At 38.1% G+C, this 24,371-nt stretch overlaps 1 protein-coding gene across 8 annotated transcripts in view; it reads right to left on the reverse strand.

Moving 5' to 3' along the window:
* Nucleotides 1-8,771: 8,771 nt before the first annotated feature.
* LOC138706798 (CTD small phosphatase-like protein 2) overlaps nt 8,772-24,371 on the reverse strand; it is a 75,252-nt gene continuing 59,652 nt past the window's right edge. For 7 of the 8 annotated variants that reach the window (XM_069836514.1, XM_069836513.1, XM_069836512.1 and 4 more), the window contains 4 exons: nt 23,172-23,613; nt 12,096-12,628; nt 10,583-10,678; nt 8,772-9,968 (listed from right to left, as the gene is read on the reverse strand). In XM_069836514.1, coding sequence (XP_069692615.1) covers nt 9,903-9,968; nt 10,583-10,678; nt 12,096-12,628; nt 23,172-23,613 — 1,137 coding nt within the window. In that variant the 3' untranslated portion in view covers nt 8,772-9,902. The remainder of the gene's footprint in view (nt 9,969-10,582; nt 10,679-12,095; nt 12,629-23,171; nt 23,614-24,371) is intronic. The other variant, XM_069836509.1, reaches the window with a different exon arrangement.

Raw genomic sequence — 24,371 nt, forward strand, 5'->3', positions numbered from 1 at the left:
CTGTTTTTAAGAGTATTTAATGTACTAATACACTACGTAAATCCTCAATGTTTATATATCGGAAAACAAATGCACACGCAAAGCACATCCCTCAAAGTACACGTGCGCCACCTGTTGGTGCTAGTTCAAGATATTCCTATTGTTATAACTGAAACTGCTCGAAAATTAATAGTCAGATGGAGATAATGTTAACCATTTACGAAACGATCATTTTGAAAATTTGAATGACACAAAAATTCACGAAAGATACCGCGTTACGAAGATCGTGGTACTCAAAATTTTAAAAGAAACTGATCATAGATTAGAATATAATAAAAACGGCTGAGACAAAGCTGAAACTACTCAACTGGGTAACATACAACTGAGGCTTTATGTTAACACATTAAAGTGGTTATTATAACTACACACCTAAGAAATATTAGTAAATTAATACATAATGTGCGTTCGAACATAACAAAACTTAATTAACTTTCATTTATTGGAATTAAATTTATGCACACATTGAACACTTACCTTGAAAATAGTCATTTGACTTAGCATATTTGGTATCAAGTTTCTACTTTCTTTCAGCTCTGCAACTATGCTTCATAGTGCACGTCAGGCCGCGAAACCAGGTGGCGCAGGTTCGATTCCCGGCCGGGGCAAGTTACCTGGTTGAGGTTTTTTCGGGGTTTTCCCTCAACGCAATATGAGCAAATGCTGGGTAACTTTCGGTGCTGGACCCCAAACTCATTTCACCGGCATTATCACCTTCACCTCATTCAGACGCTAAATAACCTAAGCTGTTGAGTCGTAAAACAACCCACTAATATATATATATATATATATATATATATATATATATATAAACAGGATGTATCACGAGGTTTTCCCCCGGTTTATGGAGGTGATTCCTGGTGTTATTTGGAACAAAAAATGTAAATACAGTAATGGGGTGACATTCATAATTAAGGAGTTACGACAATTTGAAAAAAAAAAGCAGAAAAAACTTTGAGTATGTCACTGACAAAAATGGAAATCATAGTTAGAATACAAACAAGTGCTTCATTTTGTACCAGTCTCTTGTATGTAGAGTGGATTTAAAGCAAATGTAATGTTCAAAATTTCCTCCCAGCATCTAAAGGCAAAGATTCGCACGGGTGTGAACCGCGCGTGTAGCATTTCGTAACTTCACATGTTTGTTCCTTATTGTCGCTGCGGCATCGAGAATGCGTTGAATCAACTCTTCTCATGTTTGCACCCTAATCTGGTACACAATGTCTTTCATCCACCCCCAGATGCAGTAGGCCTACTCTAGGGTGTTAAACCTGGAGATCTGGCAAGCAAACGGTTGCCATGATCATGTGCTTCTAAATGCTGCACTTTCTGCACATGAAAAGGATACAGTCCGTTCTCATGAAGAATTCTCCATACCTTGGAATGTGAATGTAAATCTTCCCCCCCACACATTAGTCCTGCACAAACATGTCTAGCGCTACATACACCATCCATATTATCAGTCTCAAGAGCTCATTATCAATAAGCACACGATATGGTGTGGGTATCATGAGCCTGAAGAGCTCGTTCCATGTGAGTGAAATCATCTGTGTTATTTTGCAGAGCTCAAGGGTGAGGCTTGCATCACTTTTGACACAGCATACTGAGCTGCATATGCCTTGATGTCCCTGGAGCCTGCTCATTTATACCGTGATGGGTGTGAAGTCTGACAGCAGCAATACTCGTTAGTGACAAACAGCAATTTTGTTAAATATTACTATAGTCTTAATATATAGTCAATAGACTGTGCCGGTAGTATTTCGCATTGTCTAATATATACAGTCACGAAACTTGAGGTGATGAGAGTATTAGCATGACGAATAGAAAGAAATAGTGGTCGCACTCTGTTAATTCACACAGCCGATACCACGCGGCGCTAGTGCAGAGTTCGCTCAGTCTGTTCTGTGTGTAAGTACTAGAAATATGTTTAACGTAAATTGCACGGTTTACCATTCGCTCCATATACGTACATAACTGGCATTGTACTTAAAACTATTTGAAAGAAAAACACATTCATACTATAAAACAAATAATATTTTTAAGGGTCTATGTAGGTGAACGACCACAAATATTATCAGAAAATGCAGGCTCTAAATTTCTAAAATATTATAAGAAAATGAACTCACAATTGGATAAAAATTACAAGGTACCACAACAAGACATCAGAACTTAAATATCTGAGAAAAGTATCAAAAAGATTACTAATAATATTTTTCATACCAGTTTTATCAGAGTATGAAAAAAAAACAACAATTTCTGCAGTTACATCATTTGGTAACCATAACATTGCTATGGTCTCTCTGACATCTTTAATATTTTTCCTGCATGTAATAAACACTTATTTCTGAAAAGTAGACTACTCTCAGACATGTAGAGTTGTTTATTTTAATACAATTAATTTTTTATTTGTTCTATATAAAATATATTAAAATTTACATAATGTTGTGATCTAATTTTTCTATTTTAAAAGAAATGGGCATTATTGTAGTCTATCTTTTGCATAAATGCATGTTAAATCAGTGTACAAAATTTCAGAATTCTATCTCTAATGGTTGTGGAGTTATGAAAAAATGTGTGAAAATTGTCAAATTTTGGAAAATTTAATTTAAAATAAAAAGTGAATTCTTAAAAATGTTATTAGTAACCTTTTTTAATACTTTTATCAAGGCCTACTTGTAGCGTGCAATATGTACCTGCTAACAGTTACTTGCGACATGATTTGGAGGCCCTCGGAGTTCTCTTGTCGGATTTGTTTCGTCCGGAAGAAGAACCGACATTTCATATAGTGAAAAATTAGTTTCGATATGATATCCATGGTATGATCCAAGCAGCATCCTGTTCCCGATGGCTGAATTGCACTTGAGCTAATACTGTCTATGCACTCCTGAAATATGTCACCCCACATTCCATCGCTCAATTTTTATTTTAGTGTCTTTTCTGTTTGCATAAGCAAATGAAACACGCCAAAGCCAAAGATAAAAAATGGAGCATTTTAATAAAAAAACCAGAAATTATTCCAGAAATCCCACGTAAATCTGCAGTAGCAAAATTCAGACTGCTTACAGAACACGATTATTTGGCCAAACACTTGAATAAAATAGGAATTTACATAAATCCAAATTGCCCTCTATGCAACAAAGAAGAAGAAATGACTGAAGATCTTCTCATAACCTGTGAAGTTCTACCTGATGGATCCACCACAGAGAAATATTGGAGAGCAAGAACGCTAATGGCTTCGTTGCCAAAGCCCGGCATTAGATAACAACAACAACATGAAACACGCTCTTCGAAGGATGTGTCAGGAAGGAGAATGTCACGACCAGATCCGTAATCCTTTATTTCTGTAAATGCGGAATACAGTGATTTGTGTCCATTATGACGGAGGGAACAGGCACATTGGTTACATTGAATAAATTTGGAACTATTTTTCATCACGTATCCAGCCAGGTGATTTCTCTGCAAGAGTAGATGAATTTTATAATTCTGGAATAGCATTTTCCCAATCTTAAAATTCGGAATCATGTTGAAGGACAATTTTTCGTTTAAGATTTTTTTCTGTCGATCTTTTTATTTCTTTCTTACGTTGTTCTACAGTTCGGGCTAGTAAACGCATTTGGTTCACGAAAGATGTAAAGGGCGTATCAGATTTTGGTTCGCAGTTCCCCCCAGATGATAAGGCCTATTTTATAGGACCGTAAATGCATTGCAACATATGTAATTTTGCAGTTAACACATCGGAACCCTTTGCTCCAAAGAAATTCACACAATTCCTGTGTACTTTGAAGAGAAACTCTCCATGGTTCTGTCAGATGCGAAAGTATTATTTGTAGTGTTGATGGAATGGAGAAAATTGATAGGACAGTGTGAGAATTCGAACCTTTATGAAGACCTTTAATGGGGATACTTGAATTTAAGCAATCTGCAACTTGATTTAAATCCCTTGTAAATTGCTCAGTGCTTTCGCTCCCTTCGAAACCTGATGTAGAAATTTCTCGATAAAATTTCAAGCCGTTGGCTACACTGTTCCTGAAGATCTGAAAGGCTAGTCTTGCACTCATTTTTTGAAAGGAAGAGGGTTCTATATGTGCTGAAGACAGTTTAGGACACACTTTAAGCCCTTTAGATGCTGAAGAATCTTCATTATATAGCAATTTATAAAAACTGAAGTATAGTCTATTAATTCATTCTTATAATAAACGATGTTTTTACAATTAAAATTGTTTCGTATACATTGTAAGATATGAACGAAGTTAGAAAATGCCCACAATTTCCTTGCATTGTCTGCAGGATTTCAAATAAAACACTTAGACTGACCCTTCTTTCCACTTATGTCTAATGATTTCCAAGCTTTAGTTCTTTGGCTTCCATCACATGTAAACCTTACAACTCTTGCTCCTGTGCCCTCCAGTTGCAAAATTACTTGGAGACATATTTTTGCAAGAATATCTCCAGGTGCAGCATTTCTACTGGCATAAATCACGACGGGTTGCACCCAGTTTTGCAGGAAAGGAATAAACATGAACACCAAAGCATGGTTTGCCAGTTGATGCTTATGAGTGTCTGGTGTTAAGGTGCGTCTCCACTATTAAACATTTAACAACAACATGTTAAATGTTAAATTGTTTACTGTTAACATGTTAATGCTAATTTCATTTAACACTTTGTCCACACTGTTAAACATGTTAAACTTGATTTTCTTTGCGTAGTCCACCATAAACAGTCTATGAGATTTTAATATAGATAGTGTTATATTCTCAAACCTTGGACAATGGACTCAGATGATGATCTGACTTTTGTAATTGCCTCTATTGCTTGTTACAAGGCTTTGAAAAGGAAGAAAATGAGAATGTGGATGCGGCAATATCTTAGTAAAAGACACTATGCAGGATACATTCTAAACGAGCTTAAAGTTGAATACAGTATCGATTTGGATTCAAAAACTTGCTGAGAATGTCAGAACACTATTTTAATATAGTGCTGCAAAAATACTTCCTGTTACATCAAAGAAATACACAATTTAAGAGCAGCCATTTCATCTCAATTAAAAAAATTACAGCACGGTTGACTATCATAGGACCTACGACATGATAGATGTTAAAGGAGCAAGTAATATCGTATAATTATTCTTTCCGAAGTTTTACGAACGTTAACATACATCACCAAATACGACCATTACTGAAGTCAAGTCAATATAGCATTAACGTTTAGCGTACGACGAGAGTGCGAAAACTCTCTATTGTATTCTCAAGAACAATTAAACAATAATTCCAGTTCTCTAAAACAGTCGGCTTCTTAGTTTCGCCCGTGTATTCTTCTGCAGACACATCCCACAAACAAGGCCTTTCCATCAGTGCATTAATTTTATTCTAATGTATTTTCTTTCGTCCATTCCATTACTTCGAACAACTTACAGCCAACACCAAGGACCAATGATAGTATAAAAATGATCAAGATACGTGCCACAAAATCGGAACTTATAGTTGTTGCTATGGAAACTGTACGAACTTTGTCAAACTGTACCGACACTGCACGAACAAATGAATTGACTTGACATGTTTTCCATTTTTGCTGGAAAACACGCCAACATGTTAAAAGTGTTAAATTCAACATACTTAGTTAACATGTTAAGTCAATTGAGACTTGAAATGTCCATATACATGTTAAATTCAACATGTTGTTAAATGTTTAATAGTGGAGACGCGCCTTTAGATCCCCGAAATCAACGAAGCCATCTACTTTAAAAGAGAAGCATTATTAAACTGAATTTCTTCCCTAAGTTTCACTTCATCGAATATTAACACACCGTATTTATTATTTTCGTCTTCATCTTTGTAGCACTGTGCAATAGCATCAATGGCTTGTGAATTCACTCCATAGGGGCATTTAAGTCCCTTACATAATTTTCTTACGTGTTTTTCAGAAAGGGAGTGGTAGCAATTCATGTTGTAAACAATGTCTGTATCCTTTAGGTGATTTTATTTTAAGCAATAAACTTTCTCGAATGAATTCACTGCTGTACCTCATTCCATTAGGATTCTTAGTATTACATTTTTTAACATGGCATCTACTACTATTTTCTGCTTTTTACTTATAATGCAATTTGTACTTTTAAGTCTGCTTTCTAAAGTGCCGATTCTAGCTTTGGCTGATGACAGACTGATCTCAGCGCGCATTAACTTTCGATTTACATATCTCAGTTGGGTTTTCAGATATGCTATTGTTTTCTGAGGATCAGAAGCTACAATTAGTTCTTTATTGGTAGTAGAAGAAGATTGAGTATCAACATCATTTGGTTCACCTCTTGTTTCCGGAATATCTGTCATGCTTCTCTCAGGAAGATAATCTTCATCCTTTCTCTTTCTTTTACAAGGAGTGGTATTGGTCGTTTTCGGGATCTGACAGGCGTTGAGAGGTACTTGGGCAGGTTCGGAGAATTATGAGAAACTGCACGTGGTTTTTAATTCCCACTTCAGTCTCGGCAATTAAATTTTCGTTATTCACAACGAACGCGTCTACTTTAACAATAAAATCGTCTGAGAAATGAGAGTCACAAATAGAACTTGTTCACAACAATGGCCCGTCTTTTCTTGGGATCGCCCTTGCCCATTTATAAAATTCGTCCTTGTCCTTGGGAGGGGTGAAAAAGTGTTTAATGACGCCTTTCTGCCATATCCCGCCCTACAACCCGGAACAAAACACGAAGGCATTGCTTCAAATATAACAAGACAAGAACATAATAATCTCGCCGTTTAATAAGTAAATCATGAGAGCTATTTACTTGTCACTCGTGTACATATAATTACAGATTAGTTTATTGGCACTTCAAGTATTTAACACACTTAATTACACTAAAAAAGCAAACGAAATGAACGAACACACTACTGCTTCTTTTATGGATATTTGCTTCCAACTGAGCAATACCGATCATAGCGCCACTAATTCTCTTGGTCACCATCGACAATGCTGAACAGATAGGAATGCGGACACTTCTTCTTTCTATTTGTTATGGTACTATGAACAATAGACTGTGCCGGTACTATTTCGCATTGTCTGTGATGAGGCGATAGTAGCGATCCTAGCAACTATCTATGGATGCATACTGCCCAAGTATTAATCTCCGCGACTGTATATACTAGACTGTGATATTACCTTGAATGCAGGAAATCGACTATGAAGGGAATTTGTATCAGATTAAGCACTTCTCTACTTTGAAACATAATATTGTACAAAATCAGTACAGCAAACATTTCAAAGACTTATACTTTATCAGAATAATTTTATCCCGGTATTTGCAGGCAATCCTGAAGCATTCCACTTCTTTGCTGGTCAGTTTAAAGAGAATATTAATGTCGCTGCTCATAAAAAATCCGCTATGTATTTTTAAAAAAGATTTTGCAGAGAAAGGAAAAAAGCATTGCCACTTTTAATTCCCTCGATTTTCAAAGCTACTTTCGGCATAATTTTATCGTTTATCACATAATGATCGGAATTAAACCAAAAGTAGCTTTGAAAATGAAGGGAATTAAGAGTGACAATGTTGTTTTCTTACTTCTGGAAAATTTTTAAGAAACATATAGCGGATTTTGGAGGCGCAGTGACGTGATGCTGCATAAAATCAGTATCCATGAGTCAATTCATTCTGTAAAGAGTCATGTAAAATACAATCTTGGTGCACGTGCTAGTGAGTGTTAAATATTCGCCACATACGAAGTTACCTCATAGCACACAATCAATTACTGTTCTTTGCACAATGCTACATTTGAACTGGGTGGTAATGAGAAAAATGAGGTAGAAACTGTCGAAGAGACAGTCATAAGGAAGAATATAGTTATTTAATGTAAAATCATTCTACTTGTTCATATGTTCCCGCTATGTAATGAATCCACTTTACCAGACAAATTTGGCAAGGTTCTCAGTTCTGGATCGAAGTTTTTACACTTCCAATGGTTTCACTAACTTGATCATATCGGATGATGCAGAGATGCTGCACTTAATGATCTCCAATTTCTGTATGAAATAAAATGGAAAACAGTGGAGCATTTGACACGTCGCTATATAACTTAATGTACAGTGCGCCCATTTTATTTTCTTACTGCTAAGCAGCATTTTATGCTAATGGTTAATCATGCAGTTCAAAACACAGCAGCAAACGAATCTCTTGGACAGTTATTGCTATTGCACTGAAAATATGAATAAAAAACTTTAAAAACATTCCACACAGTGTCATATCATAAAGACTTTCTTCAGTCAAAACAATTTACCTTGTCTTTACACTTGGCCTCTCTCTCAATTTTCTTACACTATAGGACAAATAGCCAACAAATTTCGCCTGGAGGGATAGGGTTGGTTCTCTTATGTGGCATGAATCTACGACATCCGAGGAAACTAAGCTCAAGAATTTACCGCCCTTTGCCATAGAAGCTGCCAACAGCTAGGTCAGTCTGCTGCAGTACTGCACACTGCAGTGCGTGTCATGTGCTCGTCCGGGGTTACCTCAGCCCGGATGTTGAGGACGAAGCAAGTGCTGTTTAATGGCAAGGAAATGAAACAGGCACGCTGTACTTGCGATATCTGACTGCACCATCCTAATATTTCATACTTATCCCTAGAAATAAAATGAATGACTAATAGTTACAAGTTGATATCTTTCATTTCACGGTATCCTGAACTACAGTCACCACAGGATGAGAAAGAATGCAGAGGTGGGCAAGTGAGGTGATAAATAAACCACGAACTCAATTGCGATACAGCTTTTTTAGAATATCAAGAAAGAAGTTCTTAAAAAACATGTTGAATGTAATATTGCACTTATAGAAACCACTCTGATCTTGAAGCTACACAATGCTCGTGCAGGCAGGAGACCAAGGACCGAGTGAGCCGAAGGCTACATTACATTACTAATATCCGTATGGATTCCTGCCTGCACATAGGTGGGATTGAAATCAAAGCACACACGAGACGTGAATGTCAGTTCTGTTCATTACAACTGAATAAATCATAAAGTGGTTCAGAGACATTAAAATTATAACAAATAAAAAAATATGTCTATGTAAAAAACAAGTAAAGAAAGGAGAAGCGATGTACACAATGTTACAAAATACTCTTGCATCTGCACAACTAAAGAAACCCAGGGCCGTGGAGCAACTGTGTCCATCAAATGCTATTAGATTCTTTATCATTTGTACTACTTTTCAAGAAGGGATTTCATCGATGACAAAATTGAATAATTCTACTTTCATGTATTTCCTTCTAATGTGGAAAAATAGAAATTCGTGGTGTTTTGTGTGGAAGGGTTTACGAAAAATGCTTCTGGTTCCTGATGAGTGAATTAAGCTGGCACAATAACATTACTAGAGAGACAAGCTGGAGAACAAACAATACAACTGCTAGGGTTCACGTAACAGACAGCACGGCGGCATCAAGTTCAAGCAACTTAACAATAACAAAAGTCACACACTGCACTGGGCCTCTCCGATGTACTTGCACAGCAAGTGGATACCAATACAAGTATACTTGAACTTGACTTTAACTAGCCTAGTACTTAAACTATCTTAGTCTTGAAGCACAAAGGAGGGTCGAGCGACACTTTCTGCCTGGGTGTCACTCGATACTCCAGCACTGTGCTTTCATATATATATATATCTATATATTTATATGCTATATATTTACAAACACCAATTCTTGTACTATAATTTGCTTTCTTTAAAAACAATAATTTGTGTACTGGTTGAATAAATTCAAATTATATTTATCCATTTCAACATTTCTTCCTTTCGCATCTCTTCTGTCTTGAGCGCTACAGAACAGCGTGGTATGTACATCTGTTGATCTAGTGTCACTACTCGCCTTGTGCCTCGCTGCTGCTTCTAATCCGGAGGAAGGAAACTGAACAGCTTGAATTTGTCTCGGATGTGCGGGCGGACGTCTTCTTTCTGAAACAATACACATTTCAATCAAATGTATATCGTGGTGCAAGAAATTGATGGAAAGAACAATTGACTCAATGTAGGGTACATTTATTACCTGCACAGATGACGCTTACAAAAACATTCTGAAGAAAACAACAATATTGTTGGTGTTATTAAAAATATATTGAAGTCTATAGAATCAGGTTTTGCTCCTGAATTCCTATAAACGATAAAGAATGCGGTAAGGAAACTTAAGATTATACAGGGTAATTCAAAAGGAAAAGTCAACTGGTAAGGATGTACGTAGGTAGGTTTAGAGCACAAAACTCCTTTCTCATTTTTGTTTATTTGCAAACACTTCGCAGTTATAGCAGATCAAACATTTAATTCACTATTAAGGTGATTTACTTGCTTACGATCGTAATGATGATGATGATGATAATTTACCTTCAGTATCTTTTATTGGAACATCCTTCTTTTGCACGCAAGCATCACTGGGTGTGTCACTATCCAATAGCAGAACATATACTTTATCATGATCACAAGCAAGTGAATCACCCCCCCCCCCAACCAGAGGAGGGCCGTCCTAATGAGCATACTTAACATCTGCACTATTAGGCCATAACTAGCATCCTTACCATCTGTACAAGGTCCTCCAGGAAAGGCAACAGCTTCATAAGCTCATTATCATTCTGGTCGACAAACCAACTCTCAATGGGGATCCCATTCTCGAGCTGCAATCAACAATACAAGCTGTGTTCACAACAGTGTAAAAAGAAATCACTATCGAAATTGCATAATTATTCGCCACACAGTTGCTCTTCACCTAGACTGTACAGTACGGCCTTTAGAATAAATATTAATTTTACGGAAATTTGTGTCAAACTTTTACACTGTACATCATGGATGGGTATTTGGCAGTTCGCAAATCGGAACTGCTTCCCTCCAACACCGAAAGCTGGGCTGTAACATCACTCATTATGTACCGTACAAATCAGAACAATTGAAGGAGCATGAGTATTTTAGTTAGTTTTGACAAAATGTGAATGAATATGTTCAAGCTTTCGTAAATTCCGTGAAGTTTTAATTTTAATTTTAATGTATGATCTGGATAAAAGCTATATCCCTTTGTTTGTGCTTTAGCTTACCCTGGATGTCACTTGTACCCCTTTGCACCTGACCCCTCAATTTGAGCTGAATTATTGTCATGGCACTTTCAAAGACAATGAAACAATCATTTCAACACAAATTTCAAGATTACAGGAACATTACACGTGTTACATTTTATCTTTTTAGATCGTTCAAGCTCTTGTAATGCATGCAGGCCATGTCTAAAACAATTCAATGAAACTTGTATGGTGAAAGTAGTTGGAAAAATGTTTGGAATACCTACATGATTTTTTAAAAAATTAAACAGTCCAGGTGTAGTATTGTCAGGCATTGTAGTCTTTCAGATGGAGTCTATTTAAAAAAAAAATTGGAAAGTGATTTTGTTCTCAATTTTGAGCTCGAATTAATATCACTGCGAAATAATAAGTTTCATTAAATTAAAATTGAAACTTCAAGGAATTTACGAAAGCTTAAGCATTTTCAATCACATTTTCTCAAAACTAACTGAAGTGCTCTTATACCCATTTGTTTCTGAGCCCCTCAATTGTTTTTATTTATATGGTACGATATGTGGAGACCAGCACTGTGAATCACAGCTTCATCTCTCAGCATTGCAGCAAAGTTTCAAAGCACTTCCTGTTTGCGAACCAGTACATGCCCATCCCTGCTGTGGAGGAGCACAAAGCAACGAATATGCAGTCTGAATTGATTTATTCAACATACAATACACAAATAACTTAGATCACTTTTGAGGACTGTACATTCCACCTGTCATCTACTTGGAACTCGCCAATTTGCTTCAGAGGTATTTTACATTCTATTCTTCATGCTCACATTATGCTATAGTTTATAAGAACAGGACAAAGATTCAATTTTCACTCAACAATTATTTCTATCTTCTACATGCTTAAAACTGCTATTAAAATCAAGTGTCACTGCACGAGGAAGCCAGGAATATCCTTTTCGGCATTTTCATCCTATTTTCCCTTTTGACGACTGCATTCCTTTATGTGTAAGTAATGGGAACATGCTGCACCGTACCTGGTATCCAAATGCTTGTGGTGAGTTGTCGATGATGATGGTCCTCGACAGATCTCGGCCCAGTATGGAGAGATCCTTAATATAGTTCCCATTCACGCAGACGCAGTGTTCCCGGAATAAGCGGTATTTGATCCAGCGCCGGGAGGGATCCAGCAGATTCAGCAGCTTGTCTGCATACACTCGCTTTGATGCAGTAAACAGAATCACCTCGAACATGCAGGACACTCTCTCCAGAAACTCCCGGAAGTAGGGTCGAGTCCTCACAAACACGGTGTAGCTGCAGTCCTGGAAGAGCACCGGGAAGCTGAATGACGCGTCCTCCAGCTCCTGCAGGCTGCAGTGCACCAACGTCTCGTCCAGGTCCAGCACCAACGAGAACTCGGGGCTGCTCCTGGTCTTCAGAGGCAGTGCAGGGCACCGCGCCCTCATCTCCAGCGTCTGGGGCGGCAGGTGCTTGATGAACAGGTACGGGTCGAACGGTTCCCAATCCTCATCTGCCTCCACCACTTCCTCTGCCACTGCCATCTCTACATCTTTCAACAAACAAATCCATGGTAATGCAGAAATATCGTACATCATAGTAAATCTTGTTAGTCAAACTAATACGGAGAGGCTCCTAGCTTTACATGTCTTCTGGAGGAAGTCTCCGATCAAATGGCAACAATGGTGACCACCGCACCTGCCAGAGTTCTCGATGCATTCTGAGCAAACAATACTGTCCGTGCTTTGTAATGTACTGTAGTCTGATCAACGTGATCCACTCCCATTAGGCCTACCTGCTTATATTGTGCATTGTGCACTTATTTTAAAGTGTTACACATCTATATAATCCCTAAAGTTATTATGTTTCTACTAATAGAATTGACGTATTTGTAAGAATTATATAATAGCCACTACCATCATGTTTTCTTAATTATTTACTAGTCTTCAGTATGATAAGCAATCTGATACAGTTCGGCGTTTTCACTCATGCTCTCCAGTATACCACATGATGATGAACTTCATAATTTTAACAAGGTCCGCCAAGTTAGCTCTGTGGTAGCGTGTCTGCCTCCAGACAATTTCTACCTTGGGACTAGGAGAGGTGGTGGTGCACAACTTCTAATCACTAGATTGTGCACAAATATGCCTGGGCTAAATCCCAAATCTCTTCACAGTGCATATGATAGTGATTCATCAATCAGACAGAAACATTAAGCCTGGTGGCCCCCTTGGTGCTAGTTGACAGTAGACTAAGTGCTGGCACCGGGTTTCCCCTTCTCCCTTCATCATCATCACTACCCATACACAGTATAAAGTGTTAAAGAAGTTAGCTGCAAAATTATGGGAAGACAAAATACTGCATTTGCAAATTCTATTATTCTCTTTAGTGGCCTACAGGACCATTGATGACTGGGTCTTTGTATAAAACTGAGTTAAGTAAAAATAAGGTGGATTTACAAAGACTATGTTGTTTAGATAAGACCGCATCAAGGAAGGACCTAAAAGCTGTTTAGAAAATGATGTAAAATTTACTCCGAAAATATAATTGGAAATTCAATTTTTAATTTATAGGAGCAGGATAATATTTGTTTTTTGGCAATGTAAAATATATAAAAACATGTGACAAATCTGTCTCTAATAGGAAGTTTAGATGAACGAAATTTCTTCAGGCTATAAAAATTATATGTAATATATTTAACTAAACATACCAAATCATCTTTCATACACAATACGAACAACCTGAAGAGGGACAAAACGAATGCAGTATCTTTCAACAGACATTATTGGCCCACACATTATAATATAACTTAGATATTGTCTCATCGACTGAAATGTAAAATACATGGAATTTCCTTCAATGTGAAATGTTTAATTTTGTATAGGCCAGTTTACACAAGGACACTAGGTTTCACAATTGATTTTTATTTGAATGTGCATGCATGAAATGTAGTGGTGACACTGAATTACGACACTAGAAAGTTTTGGCTGCTTCCAACTTTTCGTGAAACGAAACTTGTAATTTCGAGACATTTCTAGGTTAAACACGTTATGGTTCGTAGATTGATTTACAAAATGATGTGGGGGAGTGAAGAAATTATTATGTGTCTTGATTTATATGCAGTACAAATATGTTTGCGGGATTTAAATAACCCCTACTTTATAAATAATAAAAAACTGAATGTACCAAGTCATTCTTAAATTATTATGATAACTTTGGGGATCTTCTACAAATACATACCTATCTCTTTCAATAACATCCTAAATGCGATCTTCTCTTTATTCCTGTCCTAGTTCAGAATTATTTCCTTCTTCTTTTCTTATTTTCTTAGATCAGTAGTAACATCTACTTCTGTAGCATTCAAATTAATAGCACTGAAGAAAAGTATAAAAGATGTCATGAAATTACAGCATATACAAGTGTCTCCATGTAAACAACTTCCTACATATTTAATTTAATGAAATTAGTTGCAAAACCTAATTCAAGATCAGTGATATATAAATGAGCAAGCATGTTTCAAATTAAAACAAGAGTATGGGTTCGAGATTACGAATCATAACAGCAACTTAAAGAGTGCTGTATGTGAACATCATCTTGCAACTGTGTACAAGTTTATGAGCACTGTACATGAAGACCAATTTGCAGCTGTATAGAAGTTTATGAGCACTGTACGTGAAGACCAATTTGCAGCTGTATAGAAGTTTATGAGGGCTGTATGTGAAGACCAACTTGCTGCTATATAGAAGTTTATGAGGGCTGTATGTGAAGATCAACTTGCTGCTATGTAGAAGTTTATGAGGCTGTATGTGAAGACCAACTTGCTGCTATGTAGAAGTTTATGAGGCTGTATGTGAAGACTCACTTGCTGCTATGTAGAAGTTTATGAGGCTGTATGTGAAGACCAACTTGCTGCTATGTAGAAGTTTATGAGGCTGTATGTGAAGACTCACTTGCTGCTATATAGAAGCTTATGAGGCTGTATGTGAAGACTCACTTGCTGCTATGTAGAAGTTTATGAGGCGTATGTGAAGACTCACTTGCTGCTATATAGAAGTTTATGAGGGCTGTATGTGAAGACTCACTTGCTGCTATATAGAAGCTTATGAGGCTGTATGTGAAGACTCACTTGCTGCTATATAGAAGCTTATGAGGCTGTATGTGAAGACTCACTTGCTGCTATATAGAAGCTTATGAGGCTGTATGTGAAGACTCACTTGCTGCTATATAGAAGCTTATGAGGCTGTATGTGAAGACTCACTTGCTGCTATATAGAAGCTTATGAGGGCTGTATGTGAAGACTCACTTGCTGCTATATAGAAGCTTATGAGGCTGTATGTGAAGACTCACTTGCTGCTATATAGAAGCTTATGAGGCTGTATGTGAAGACTCACTTGCTGCTATATAGAAGCTTATGAGGGCTGTATGTGAAGACTCACTTGCTGCTATATAGAAGCTTATGAGGCTGTATGTGAAGACTCACTTGCTGCTATATAGAAGCTTATGAGGCTGTATGTGAAGACTCACTTGCTGCTATATAGAAGCTTATGAGGGCTGTATGTGACGACTCACTTGCTGCTATATAGAAGTTTATGAGGGCTGTACGTGAAGACCAACTTGCTGCTATATAGAAGTTTATGAGGGCTGTACGTGAAGACCAACTTGCTGCTATATAGAAGCTTATGAGGCTGTAATGTGAAGACTCACTTGCTGCTATATAGAAGCTTATGAGGCTGTATGTGAAGACTCACTTGCTGCTATATAGAAGCTTATGAGGCTGTAATGTGAAGACTCACTTGCTGCTATATAGAAGCTTATGAGGCTGTATGTGAAGACTCACTTGCTGCTATGTAGAAGCTTATGAGGCTGTATGTGAAGACTCACTTGCTGCTATATAGAAGCTTATGAGGCTGTATGTGAAGACTCACTTGCTGCTATATAGAAGCTTATGAGGCTGTAATGTGAAGACTCACTTGCTGCTATATAGAAGCTTATGAGGCTGTATGTGAAGACTCACTTGCTGCTATATAGAAGCTTATGAGGGCTGTATGTGAAGACTCACTTGCTGCTATATAGAAGCTTATGAGGCTGTATGTGAAGACTCACTTGCTGCTATATAGAAGCTTATGAGGGCTGTATGTGAAGACTCACTTGCTGCTATATAGAAGCTTATGAGGCTGTATGTGAAGACTCACTTGCTGCTATATAGAAGCTTATGAGGCTGTATGTGAAGACTCACTTGCTGCTATATAGAAGCTTATGAGGCTGTATGTGAAGACTCACTTGCTGCTATATAGAAGCTTATGAGGGCTGTATGTGAAGACTCACTTGCTGCTATATAGAAGCTTATGAGGCTGTATGTGAAGACTCACTTGCTGCTATATAGAAGCTTATGAGGGCTGTATGTGACGACTCACTTGCTGCTATATAGAAGCTTATGAGGCTGTATGTGAAGACTCACTTGCTGCTATATAGAAGCTTATGAGGCTGTATGTGAAGATCAACTTGCTGCTATATAGAAGCTTATGAGGCTGTAATGTGAAGACTCACTTGCTGCTATATAGAAGCTTATGAGGCTGTATGTGAAGACTCACTTGCTGCTATATAGAAGCTTATGAGGCTGTATGTGAAGACTCACTTGCTGCTATATAGAAGCTTATGAGGCTGTAATGTGAAGACTCACTTGCTGCTATATAGAAGCTTATGAGGCTGTATGTGAAGACTCACTTGCTGCTATATAGAAGCTTATGAGGGCTGTATGTGAAGACTCACTTGCTGCTATATAGAAGCTTATGAGGCTGTATGTGAAGACTCACTTGCTGCTATATAGAAGCTTATGAGGGCTGTATGTGACGACTCACTTGCTGCTATATAGAAGTTTATGAGGGCTGTATGTGAAGACTCACTTGCTGCTATATAGAAGTTTATGAGGGCTGTACGTGAAGACCAACTTGCTGCTATATAGAAGTTTATGAGGGCTGTACGTGAAGACCAACTTGCTGCTATATAGAAGTTTATGAGGGCTGTACGTGAAGACCAACTTGCTGCTATATAGAAGTTTATGAGGCTGTATGTGAAGACCAACTTGCTGCTATATAGAAGTTTATGAGGGCTGTATGTGAAGACCAACTTGCTGCTATATAGAAGTTTATGAGGCTGTATGTGAAGATGAACTTGCTGCTATATAGAAGTTTATGAGGGCTGTACGTGAAGACCAACTTGCTGCTATATAGAAGTTTATGAGGGCTGTATGTGAAGATCAACTTGCTGCTATATAGAAGTTTATGAGGGCTGTATGTGAAGACCAACTTGCTGCTACATAGAAGTTTATGAGGGCTGTACGTGAAGACCAACTTGCTGCTATATAGAAGTTTATGAAGGCTGTATGTGAAGACTCACTTGCTGCTATATAGAAGCTTATGAGGCTGTATGTGAAGACCAACTTGCTGCTATATAGAAGTTTATGAAGGCTGTACGTGAAGACTCACTTGCTGCTATATAGAAGTTTATGAAGGCTGTATGTGAAGACTCACTTGCTGCTATATAGAAGCTTATGAGGCTGTATGTGAAGACTCACTTGCTGCTATGTAGAAGTTTATGAGGCGTATGTGAAGACTCACTTGCTGCTATATAGAAGTTTATGAGGGCTGTATGTGAAGACTCACTTGCTGCTATATAGAAGCTTATGAGGCTGTATGTGAAGACTCACTTGCTGCTATATAGAAGCTTATGGGGCTGTAATGTGAAGACTCACTTGCTGCTATATAGAAGCTTATGAGGCTGTATGTGAAGACTCACTTGCTGCTATATAGAAGCTTATGAGGCTGTATGTGAAGACTCACTTGCTGCTATATAGAAGCTTATGAGGCTGTATGTGAAGACTCACTTGCTGCTATATAGAAGCTTATGAGGCTGTAATGTGAAGAGTCACTTGCTGCTATATAGAAGCTTATGAGGCTGTAATGTGAAGACTCACTTGCTGCTATATAGAAGCTTATGAGGCTGTATGTGAAGACTCACTTGCTGCTATATAGAAGCTTATGAGGCTGTATGTGAAGACTCACTTGCTGCTATATAGAAGCTTATGAGGCTGTAATGTGAAGACTCACTTGCTGCTATATAGAAGCTTATGAGGCTGTATGTGAAGACTCACTTGCTGCTATATAGAAGCTTATGAGGCTGTAATGTGAAGACTCACTTGCTGCTATATAGAAGCTTATGAGGCTGTATGTGAAGACTCACTTGCTGCTATATAGAAGCTTATGAGGCTGTAATGTGAAGACTCACTTGCTGCTATATAGAAGCTTATGAGGCTGTATGTGAAGACTCACTTGCTGCTATATAGAAGCTTATGAGGCTGTAATGTGAAGACTCACTTGCTGCTATATAGAAGCTTATGAGGCTGTATGTGAAGACTCACTTGCTGCTATGTAGAAGCTTATGAGGCTGTATGTGAAGACTCACTTGCTGCTATATAGAAGTTTATGAAGGCTGTATGTGAAGACTCACTTGCTGCTATGTAGAAGCTTATGAGGCTGTATGTGAAGACTCACTTGCTGCTATATAGAAGTTTATGAGGCTGTATGTGAAGACTCACTTGCTGCTATATAGAAGTTTATGAAGGCTGTATGTGAAGACTCACTTGCTGCTATATAGAAGTTTATGAAGGCTGTATGTGAAGACTCACTTGCTGCTATGTAGAAGCTTATGAGGCTGTATGTGAAGACTCACTTGCTGCTATATAGAAGCTTATGAGGCTGTATGTGAAGACTCACTTGCTGCTATATAGAAGTTTATGAAGGCTGTATGTGAAGACTCACTTGCTGCTATGTAGAAGCTTATGAGGCTGTATGTGAAGACTCACTTGCTGCTATGTAGAAGCTTATGAGGCTGTATGTGAAGACTCACTTGCTGCTATATAGAAGCTTATGAGGGCTGTATGTGAAGACTCACTTGCTGCTATATAGAAGCTTATGAGGCTGTATGTGAAGACTCACTTGCTGCTATATAGAAGCTTATGAGGCTGAATGTGAAGACTCACTTTCTGCTATATAGAAGCTTATGAGGCTGTAATGTGAAGACTCACTTGCTGCTATATAGAAGCTTATGAGGCTGTATGTGAAGACTCACTTGCTGCTATATAGAAGCTTATGAGGCTGTAATGTGAAGACTCACTTGCTGCTATATAGAAGCTTATGAGGCTGTATGTGAAGACTCACTTGCTGCTATGTAGAAGCTTATGAGGCTGTATGTGAAGACTCACTTGCTGCTATATAGAAGTTTATGAAGGCTGTATGTGAAGACTCACTTGCTGCTATGTAGAAGCTTATGAGGCTGTATGTGAAGACTCACTTGCTGCTATATAGAAGTTTATGAGGCTGTATGTGAAGACTCACTTGCTGCTATATAGAAGTTTATGAAGGCTGTATGTGAAGACTCACTTGCTGCTATATAGAAGTTTATGAAGGCTGTATGTGAAGACTCACTTGCTGCTATGTAGAAGCTTATGAGGCTGTATGTGAAGACTCACTTGCTGCTATATAGAAGCTTATGAGGCTGTATGTGAAGACTCACTTGCTGCTATATAGAAGTTTATGAAGGCTGTATGTGAAGACTCACTTGCTGCTATGTAGAAGCTTATGAGGCTGTATGTGAAGACTCACTTGCTGCTATGTAGAAGCTTATGAGGCTGTATGTGAAGACTCACTTGCTGCTATATAGAAGCTTATGAGGGCTGTATGTGAAGACTCACTTGCTGCTATATAGAAGCTTATGAGGCTGTATGTGAAGACTCACTTGCTGCTATATAGAAGCTTATGAGGCTGAATGTGAAGACTCACTTTCTGCTATATAGAAGCTTATGAGGCTGTAATGTGAAGACTCACTTGCTGCTATATAGAAGCTTATGAGGCTGTATGTGAAGACTCACTTTCTGCTATATAGAAGCTTATGAGGCTGAATGTGAAGACTCACTTTCTGCTATATAGAAGCTTATGAGGCTGAATGTGAAGACTCACTTGCTGCTATATAGAAGCTTATGAGGCTGAATGTGAAGACTCACTTTCTGCTATATAGAAGCTTATGAGGCTGTACGTGAAGACTCACTTGGTGCTATATAGAAGCTTATGAGGCTGTATGTGAAGACTCACTTGCTGCTATATAGAAGCTTATGAGGGCTGTATGTGAAGACTCACTTGGTGCTATATAGAAGCTTATGAGGCTGTATGTGACGACTCACTTGCTGCTATATAGAAGTTTATGAGGGCTGTATGTGAAGACTCACTTGCTGCTATATAGAAGTTTATGAGGGCTGTACGTGAAGACCAACTTGCTGCTATATAGAAGTTTATGAGGGCTGTACGTGAAGACCAACTTGCTGCTATATAGAAGTTTATGAGGGCTGTACGTGAAGACCAACTTGCTGCTATATAGAAGTTTATGAGGCTGTATGTGAAGACCAACTTGCTGCTATATAGAAGTTTATGAGGGCTGTATGTGAAGACCAACTTGCTGCTATATAGAAGTTTATGAGGCTGTATGTGAAGATGAACTTGCTGCTATATAGAAGTTTATGAGGGCTGTACGTGAAGACCAACTTGCTGCTATATAGAAGTTTATGAGGGCTGTATGTGAAGATCAACTTGCTGCTATATAGAAGTTTATGAGGGCTGTATGTGAAGACCAACTTGCTGCTACATAGAAGTTTATGAGGGCTGTACGTGAAGACCAACTTGCTGCTATATAGAAGTTTATGAAGGCTGTATGTGAAGACTCACTTGCTGCTATATAGAAGTTTATGAGGCTGTATGTGAAGACTCACTTGCTGCTATATAGAAGTTTATGAGGACTGTATGTGAAGACCAACTTGCAGCTGTGTACAAGTGCCTCGAGCGAGAGTTATGCACATCACTGCTTTATTAGACAAGGCTGCTATGGTGGTCTAGTTGCTAGAGCACTGAACTTATGAACCTATGGACCTTGGTTCGATCCCCAGAGTACCCCCGATTTATGATGTGGTTCAGGTAACATAGAGATTTTCACTGGAAGCTCCAGTTCTCCTATAGAATACCAATAAATCTCTATCTCATCTCATCATGGGTGTAGTGTAGACCAGTCTCCTACAGCGCACCATGGGCAAGAAACCTATTGGTAAGAAACCTATTGGTAAATTGGTCTACACAATTTTATTGGCTTCATATGGATGAATGACGAACAGTCAAGTATCTTCATTAGAAAAAAAATATATTGTATAAAATATCGACAGGTTGATTATGCAGGTCCGAGACTGCTGCAGTCTGTCCTCTGATCAGGGTGTAACAGGCTTTAATGTTCGTGATGCTGAGTATGCACCCACAGCATGCAGAATAAAAAACGTTTAGTTACGGCACGTTAGCCAACAATTTTATAGGTTATACAGGGTGGAAGGTAAGGTAGGATGTGATTCCTTGAAATATAACGAACAAAAAAGTATAATACCATTTTGCTCGTTTTTGCGAGGTTTTTGAAGAAATAATACTTTTATGTCGACATTTCGATCGCGAATTTTACGAATACTGTTTAAAATGGCGTTCAATTTCTTGTATAACAACGAAGAGAACATTTATTATGTTCACGTTGCATCAGTATTTTAATTAGAAAATTCATAGATTTCGAATTAATTGAAGAAACATTGAAAACATTGATTGTCGAATCACGTACAGAAGGTCTAAAAATCTGGCATTGCTGTCCAGACAGCAGACAGTTTGCCTAGTACTCACAACTGATCAGCTGTTGTGATGTTTACATTGCATTAGTGTGCAGTTGGACGTATAGTGATACAGTTTAGTTTATTTCAAAACTACGAGATGCCAGAGTTCACAAATCGTGAGTACTTAGACATGATCCAGGCCGCAGAAGAAATTTGGAACAGTGAAGAACTGCTGGCCAGAGTTCGTCATAATTGGACTAGAAGATGTGAAAGCTGCACGCACGCTGATGGTGGACATTTTGAACAGTACCAGTAAGATGTGACTCGAATGTGGTTTACAGAGTTTATTACTCTTTATTTCATTATTAACACTCAGAATTAGTGATTCGTAAAACAACAAACTGTAATGTTAATTACATCTTGTTCACAAAGTTACATCAGTTTTATTTTTTCATTAACTGTAAATGAAATTTCAATCCCAAGTGTTTTCACTAATTTGGACATAATTTCCTGATTTTCACGTCATTTCTTGTTATTGCTGTACGTATTTCTTGCTTACATTAAAATTATTACGCCATACTTAGTATTGAATTTTTAATGTATTGCATTGTAAGTTGATAATTCTGCATTCATTGTTGAACTGCGCCTGGACACGAGCTATTTTGTTCATTCGGGTTATTAATTTACATTTTCTGACATTAAATTACACAAACTAAACAAATAACAGTTACATCCCTATCCAGAGTTTACATAGGTAATTTTTGTGCGAAGATTTATCCCCAGATTAGCTCGCGAAGTATTGCACCGAAGCTCAGTACATTTGTTTGCTGCCATTCTCCCCTCACCTGCTGCAAGATACACGGTGAAAGGTAGTTGAACTTAACCCACCCCCTTCAAGTCGCTACCCTTCAAGTTGTGGGGTGTGGGGTACTACTTATGCGGCATTGAGATATCTTGCAATTGCCATCAGAGCTTTCGAAACACTTGTAATTATCTCACTATCCATAAGTCCTAGAATTTGTTTTATTTGACAAAACTTACTCTAAATAATGAGTTCTATGGCTCCTGTCAATTAATGTACTACCCTACCTTCCACCCTGCATATTACGAAGCACATCCTCTCAAAAACTTTCTGTTTTGTTTGTTTGGCATTAGTCAGAGAACAGGCAGTCAGTAAAATGGTGAACAGAAGCCACTTCATATCCTGGACATTACATAAACAGCGAGTTACCCAATACAATGAGGGTGACGACCTACAATTTGAAGTTGTTTTAGATAAATAATCTGGGAAAAAATTATTTAAAACTTTCATGTTTACGCATGCAGAAGATTACTGAATACTCAGCAAAAGATAAGAGCACAATTCATACAATAAAACTTACATTCATTATTTCATAAAGAATTCCTGTACCTGGTTCTCCTGTGGAAGGGTTGGGGGCCGGCTCCTCATAATACGAGTCGGTGGTGCCCTCGCACACATCAGGATAGTTGCAGTGAAGAGACAACAGATCAGTGGCTCGTTTAGCCTCTTCCTCCAACAGGCAAGTGAGGTCAGGCGGTGAGCCCAGGGTGAGGCCCAGGTGATCGCTATCTGTGGGTGGGCACGAGTACACCGAGCTGAACAGAGAAACATCGGCCACATCTGGCAACACTGTACTCTGCCAGTTTTCCTTCGTCTCTTCACTTAACTTGGTCACTGCTACGAGAGTGTCCTTCACGGAGTTCTTCACGTGGTGCAGAGGAGTCGAAGTGATCATCGGCTCTATGTCATCCAAGCTGCCCTTCCGAGATCGACGTGCTGCCTTCTTCATGCGACACCCGCTACTGAAGTGGAGGACATTCTCCCGGCAAGTCTAAACAATGTACAACAATTTTAAATGCCTTTCACTATCATTACGAACTTACTGTTGTTATAGAACTCATTAAATATATGAAAATAATTGTAATTGTAATTTTTCGGGTTAAGGGAGAGTCCACAATGTTCTGGACACAGATTTTGCTGAACTTTCGTAAGGTCAATGTCGATGGGTGGAAAAATAATATGCACTGGAAAATCCTGTAGAATGGACGTTAATTTTCAAGATTTCAGCTTTTGAATTTTCTTCCACATCCAGCGAGTTGTTTATATAATTCGAAGGATTTCTGCAGCCTAGTGGATAAGGTGCTAGACAGTAATCATGATGCCTCTTTTTTTATTTGCTCCTCCATTTTTTCTTTCCCTACATTTTTATGTTTTTGTCAATTCTTTTATTTCTGTCGTCTACCATTTTGGTTCCTTCGTTGTCGTTTGCAGCAAGCAGACGAAAATGATCTTCACCGTACCGTTGAACATTATCAAGTCGTAGCTCTTATAATAGTCAATCAATCACACTGCAATTTTTAGAATTCATACATAAATGTCTAAGCACAGAAAAAATTCTAATTAAAATATCTTTTTTTGCAAAGTGAGAAAAAAAATAACGTCGAAGTGATCCATTCAAAAAAAAAAAAAATAAAACTTTGACACCCTCAGAAGTTGAAAAGTGACAAACTTTTTTTATTTTTCACTTTAGATGTGGGGCCAAAGCAAGAGGAATGTTTAGGAAGAAAGGAAAATACTTTTAAAGTGGCT

This window comes from Periplaneta americana, chromosome 9 (assembly GCF_040183065.1).
Source record: "Periplaneta americana isolate PAMFEO1 chromosome 9, P.americana_PAMFEO1_priV1, whole genome shotgun sequence".
NCBI lineage: Eukaryota > Metazoa > Arthropoda > Insecta > Blattodea > Blattidae > Periplaneta > Periplaneta americana.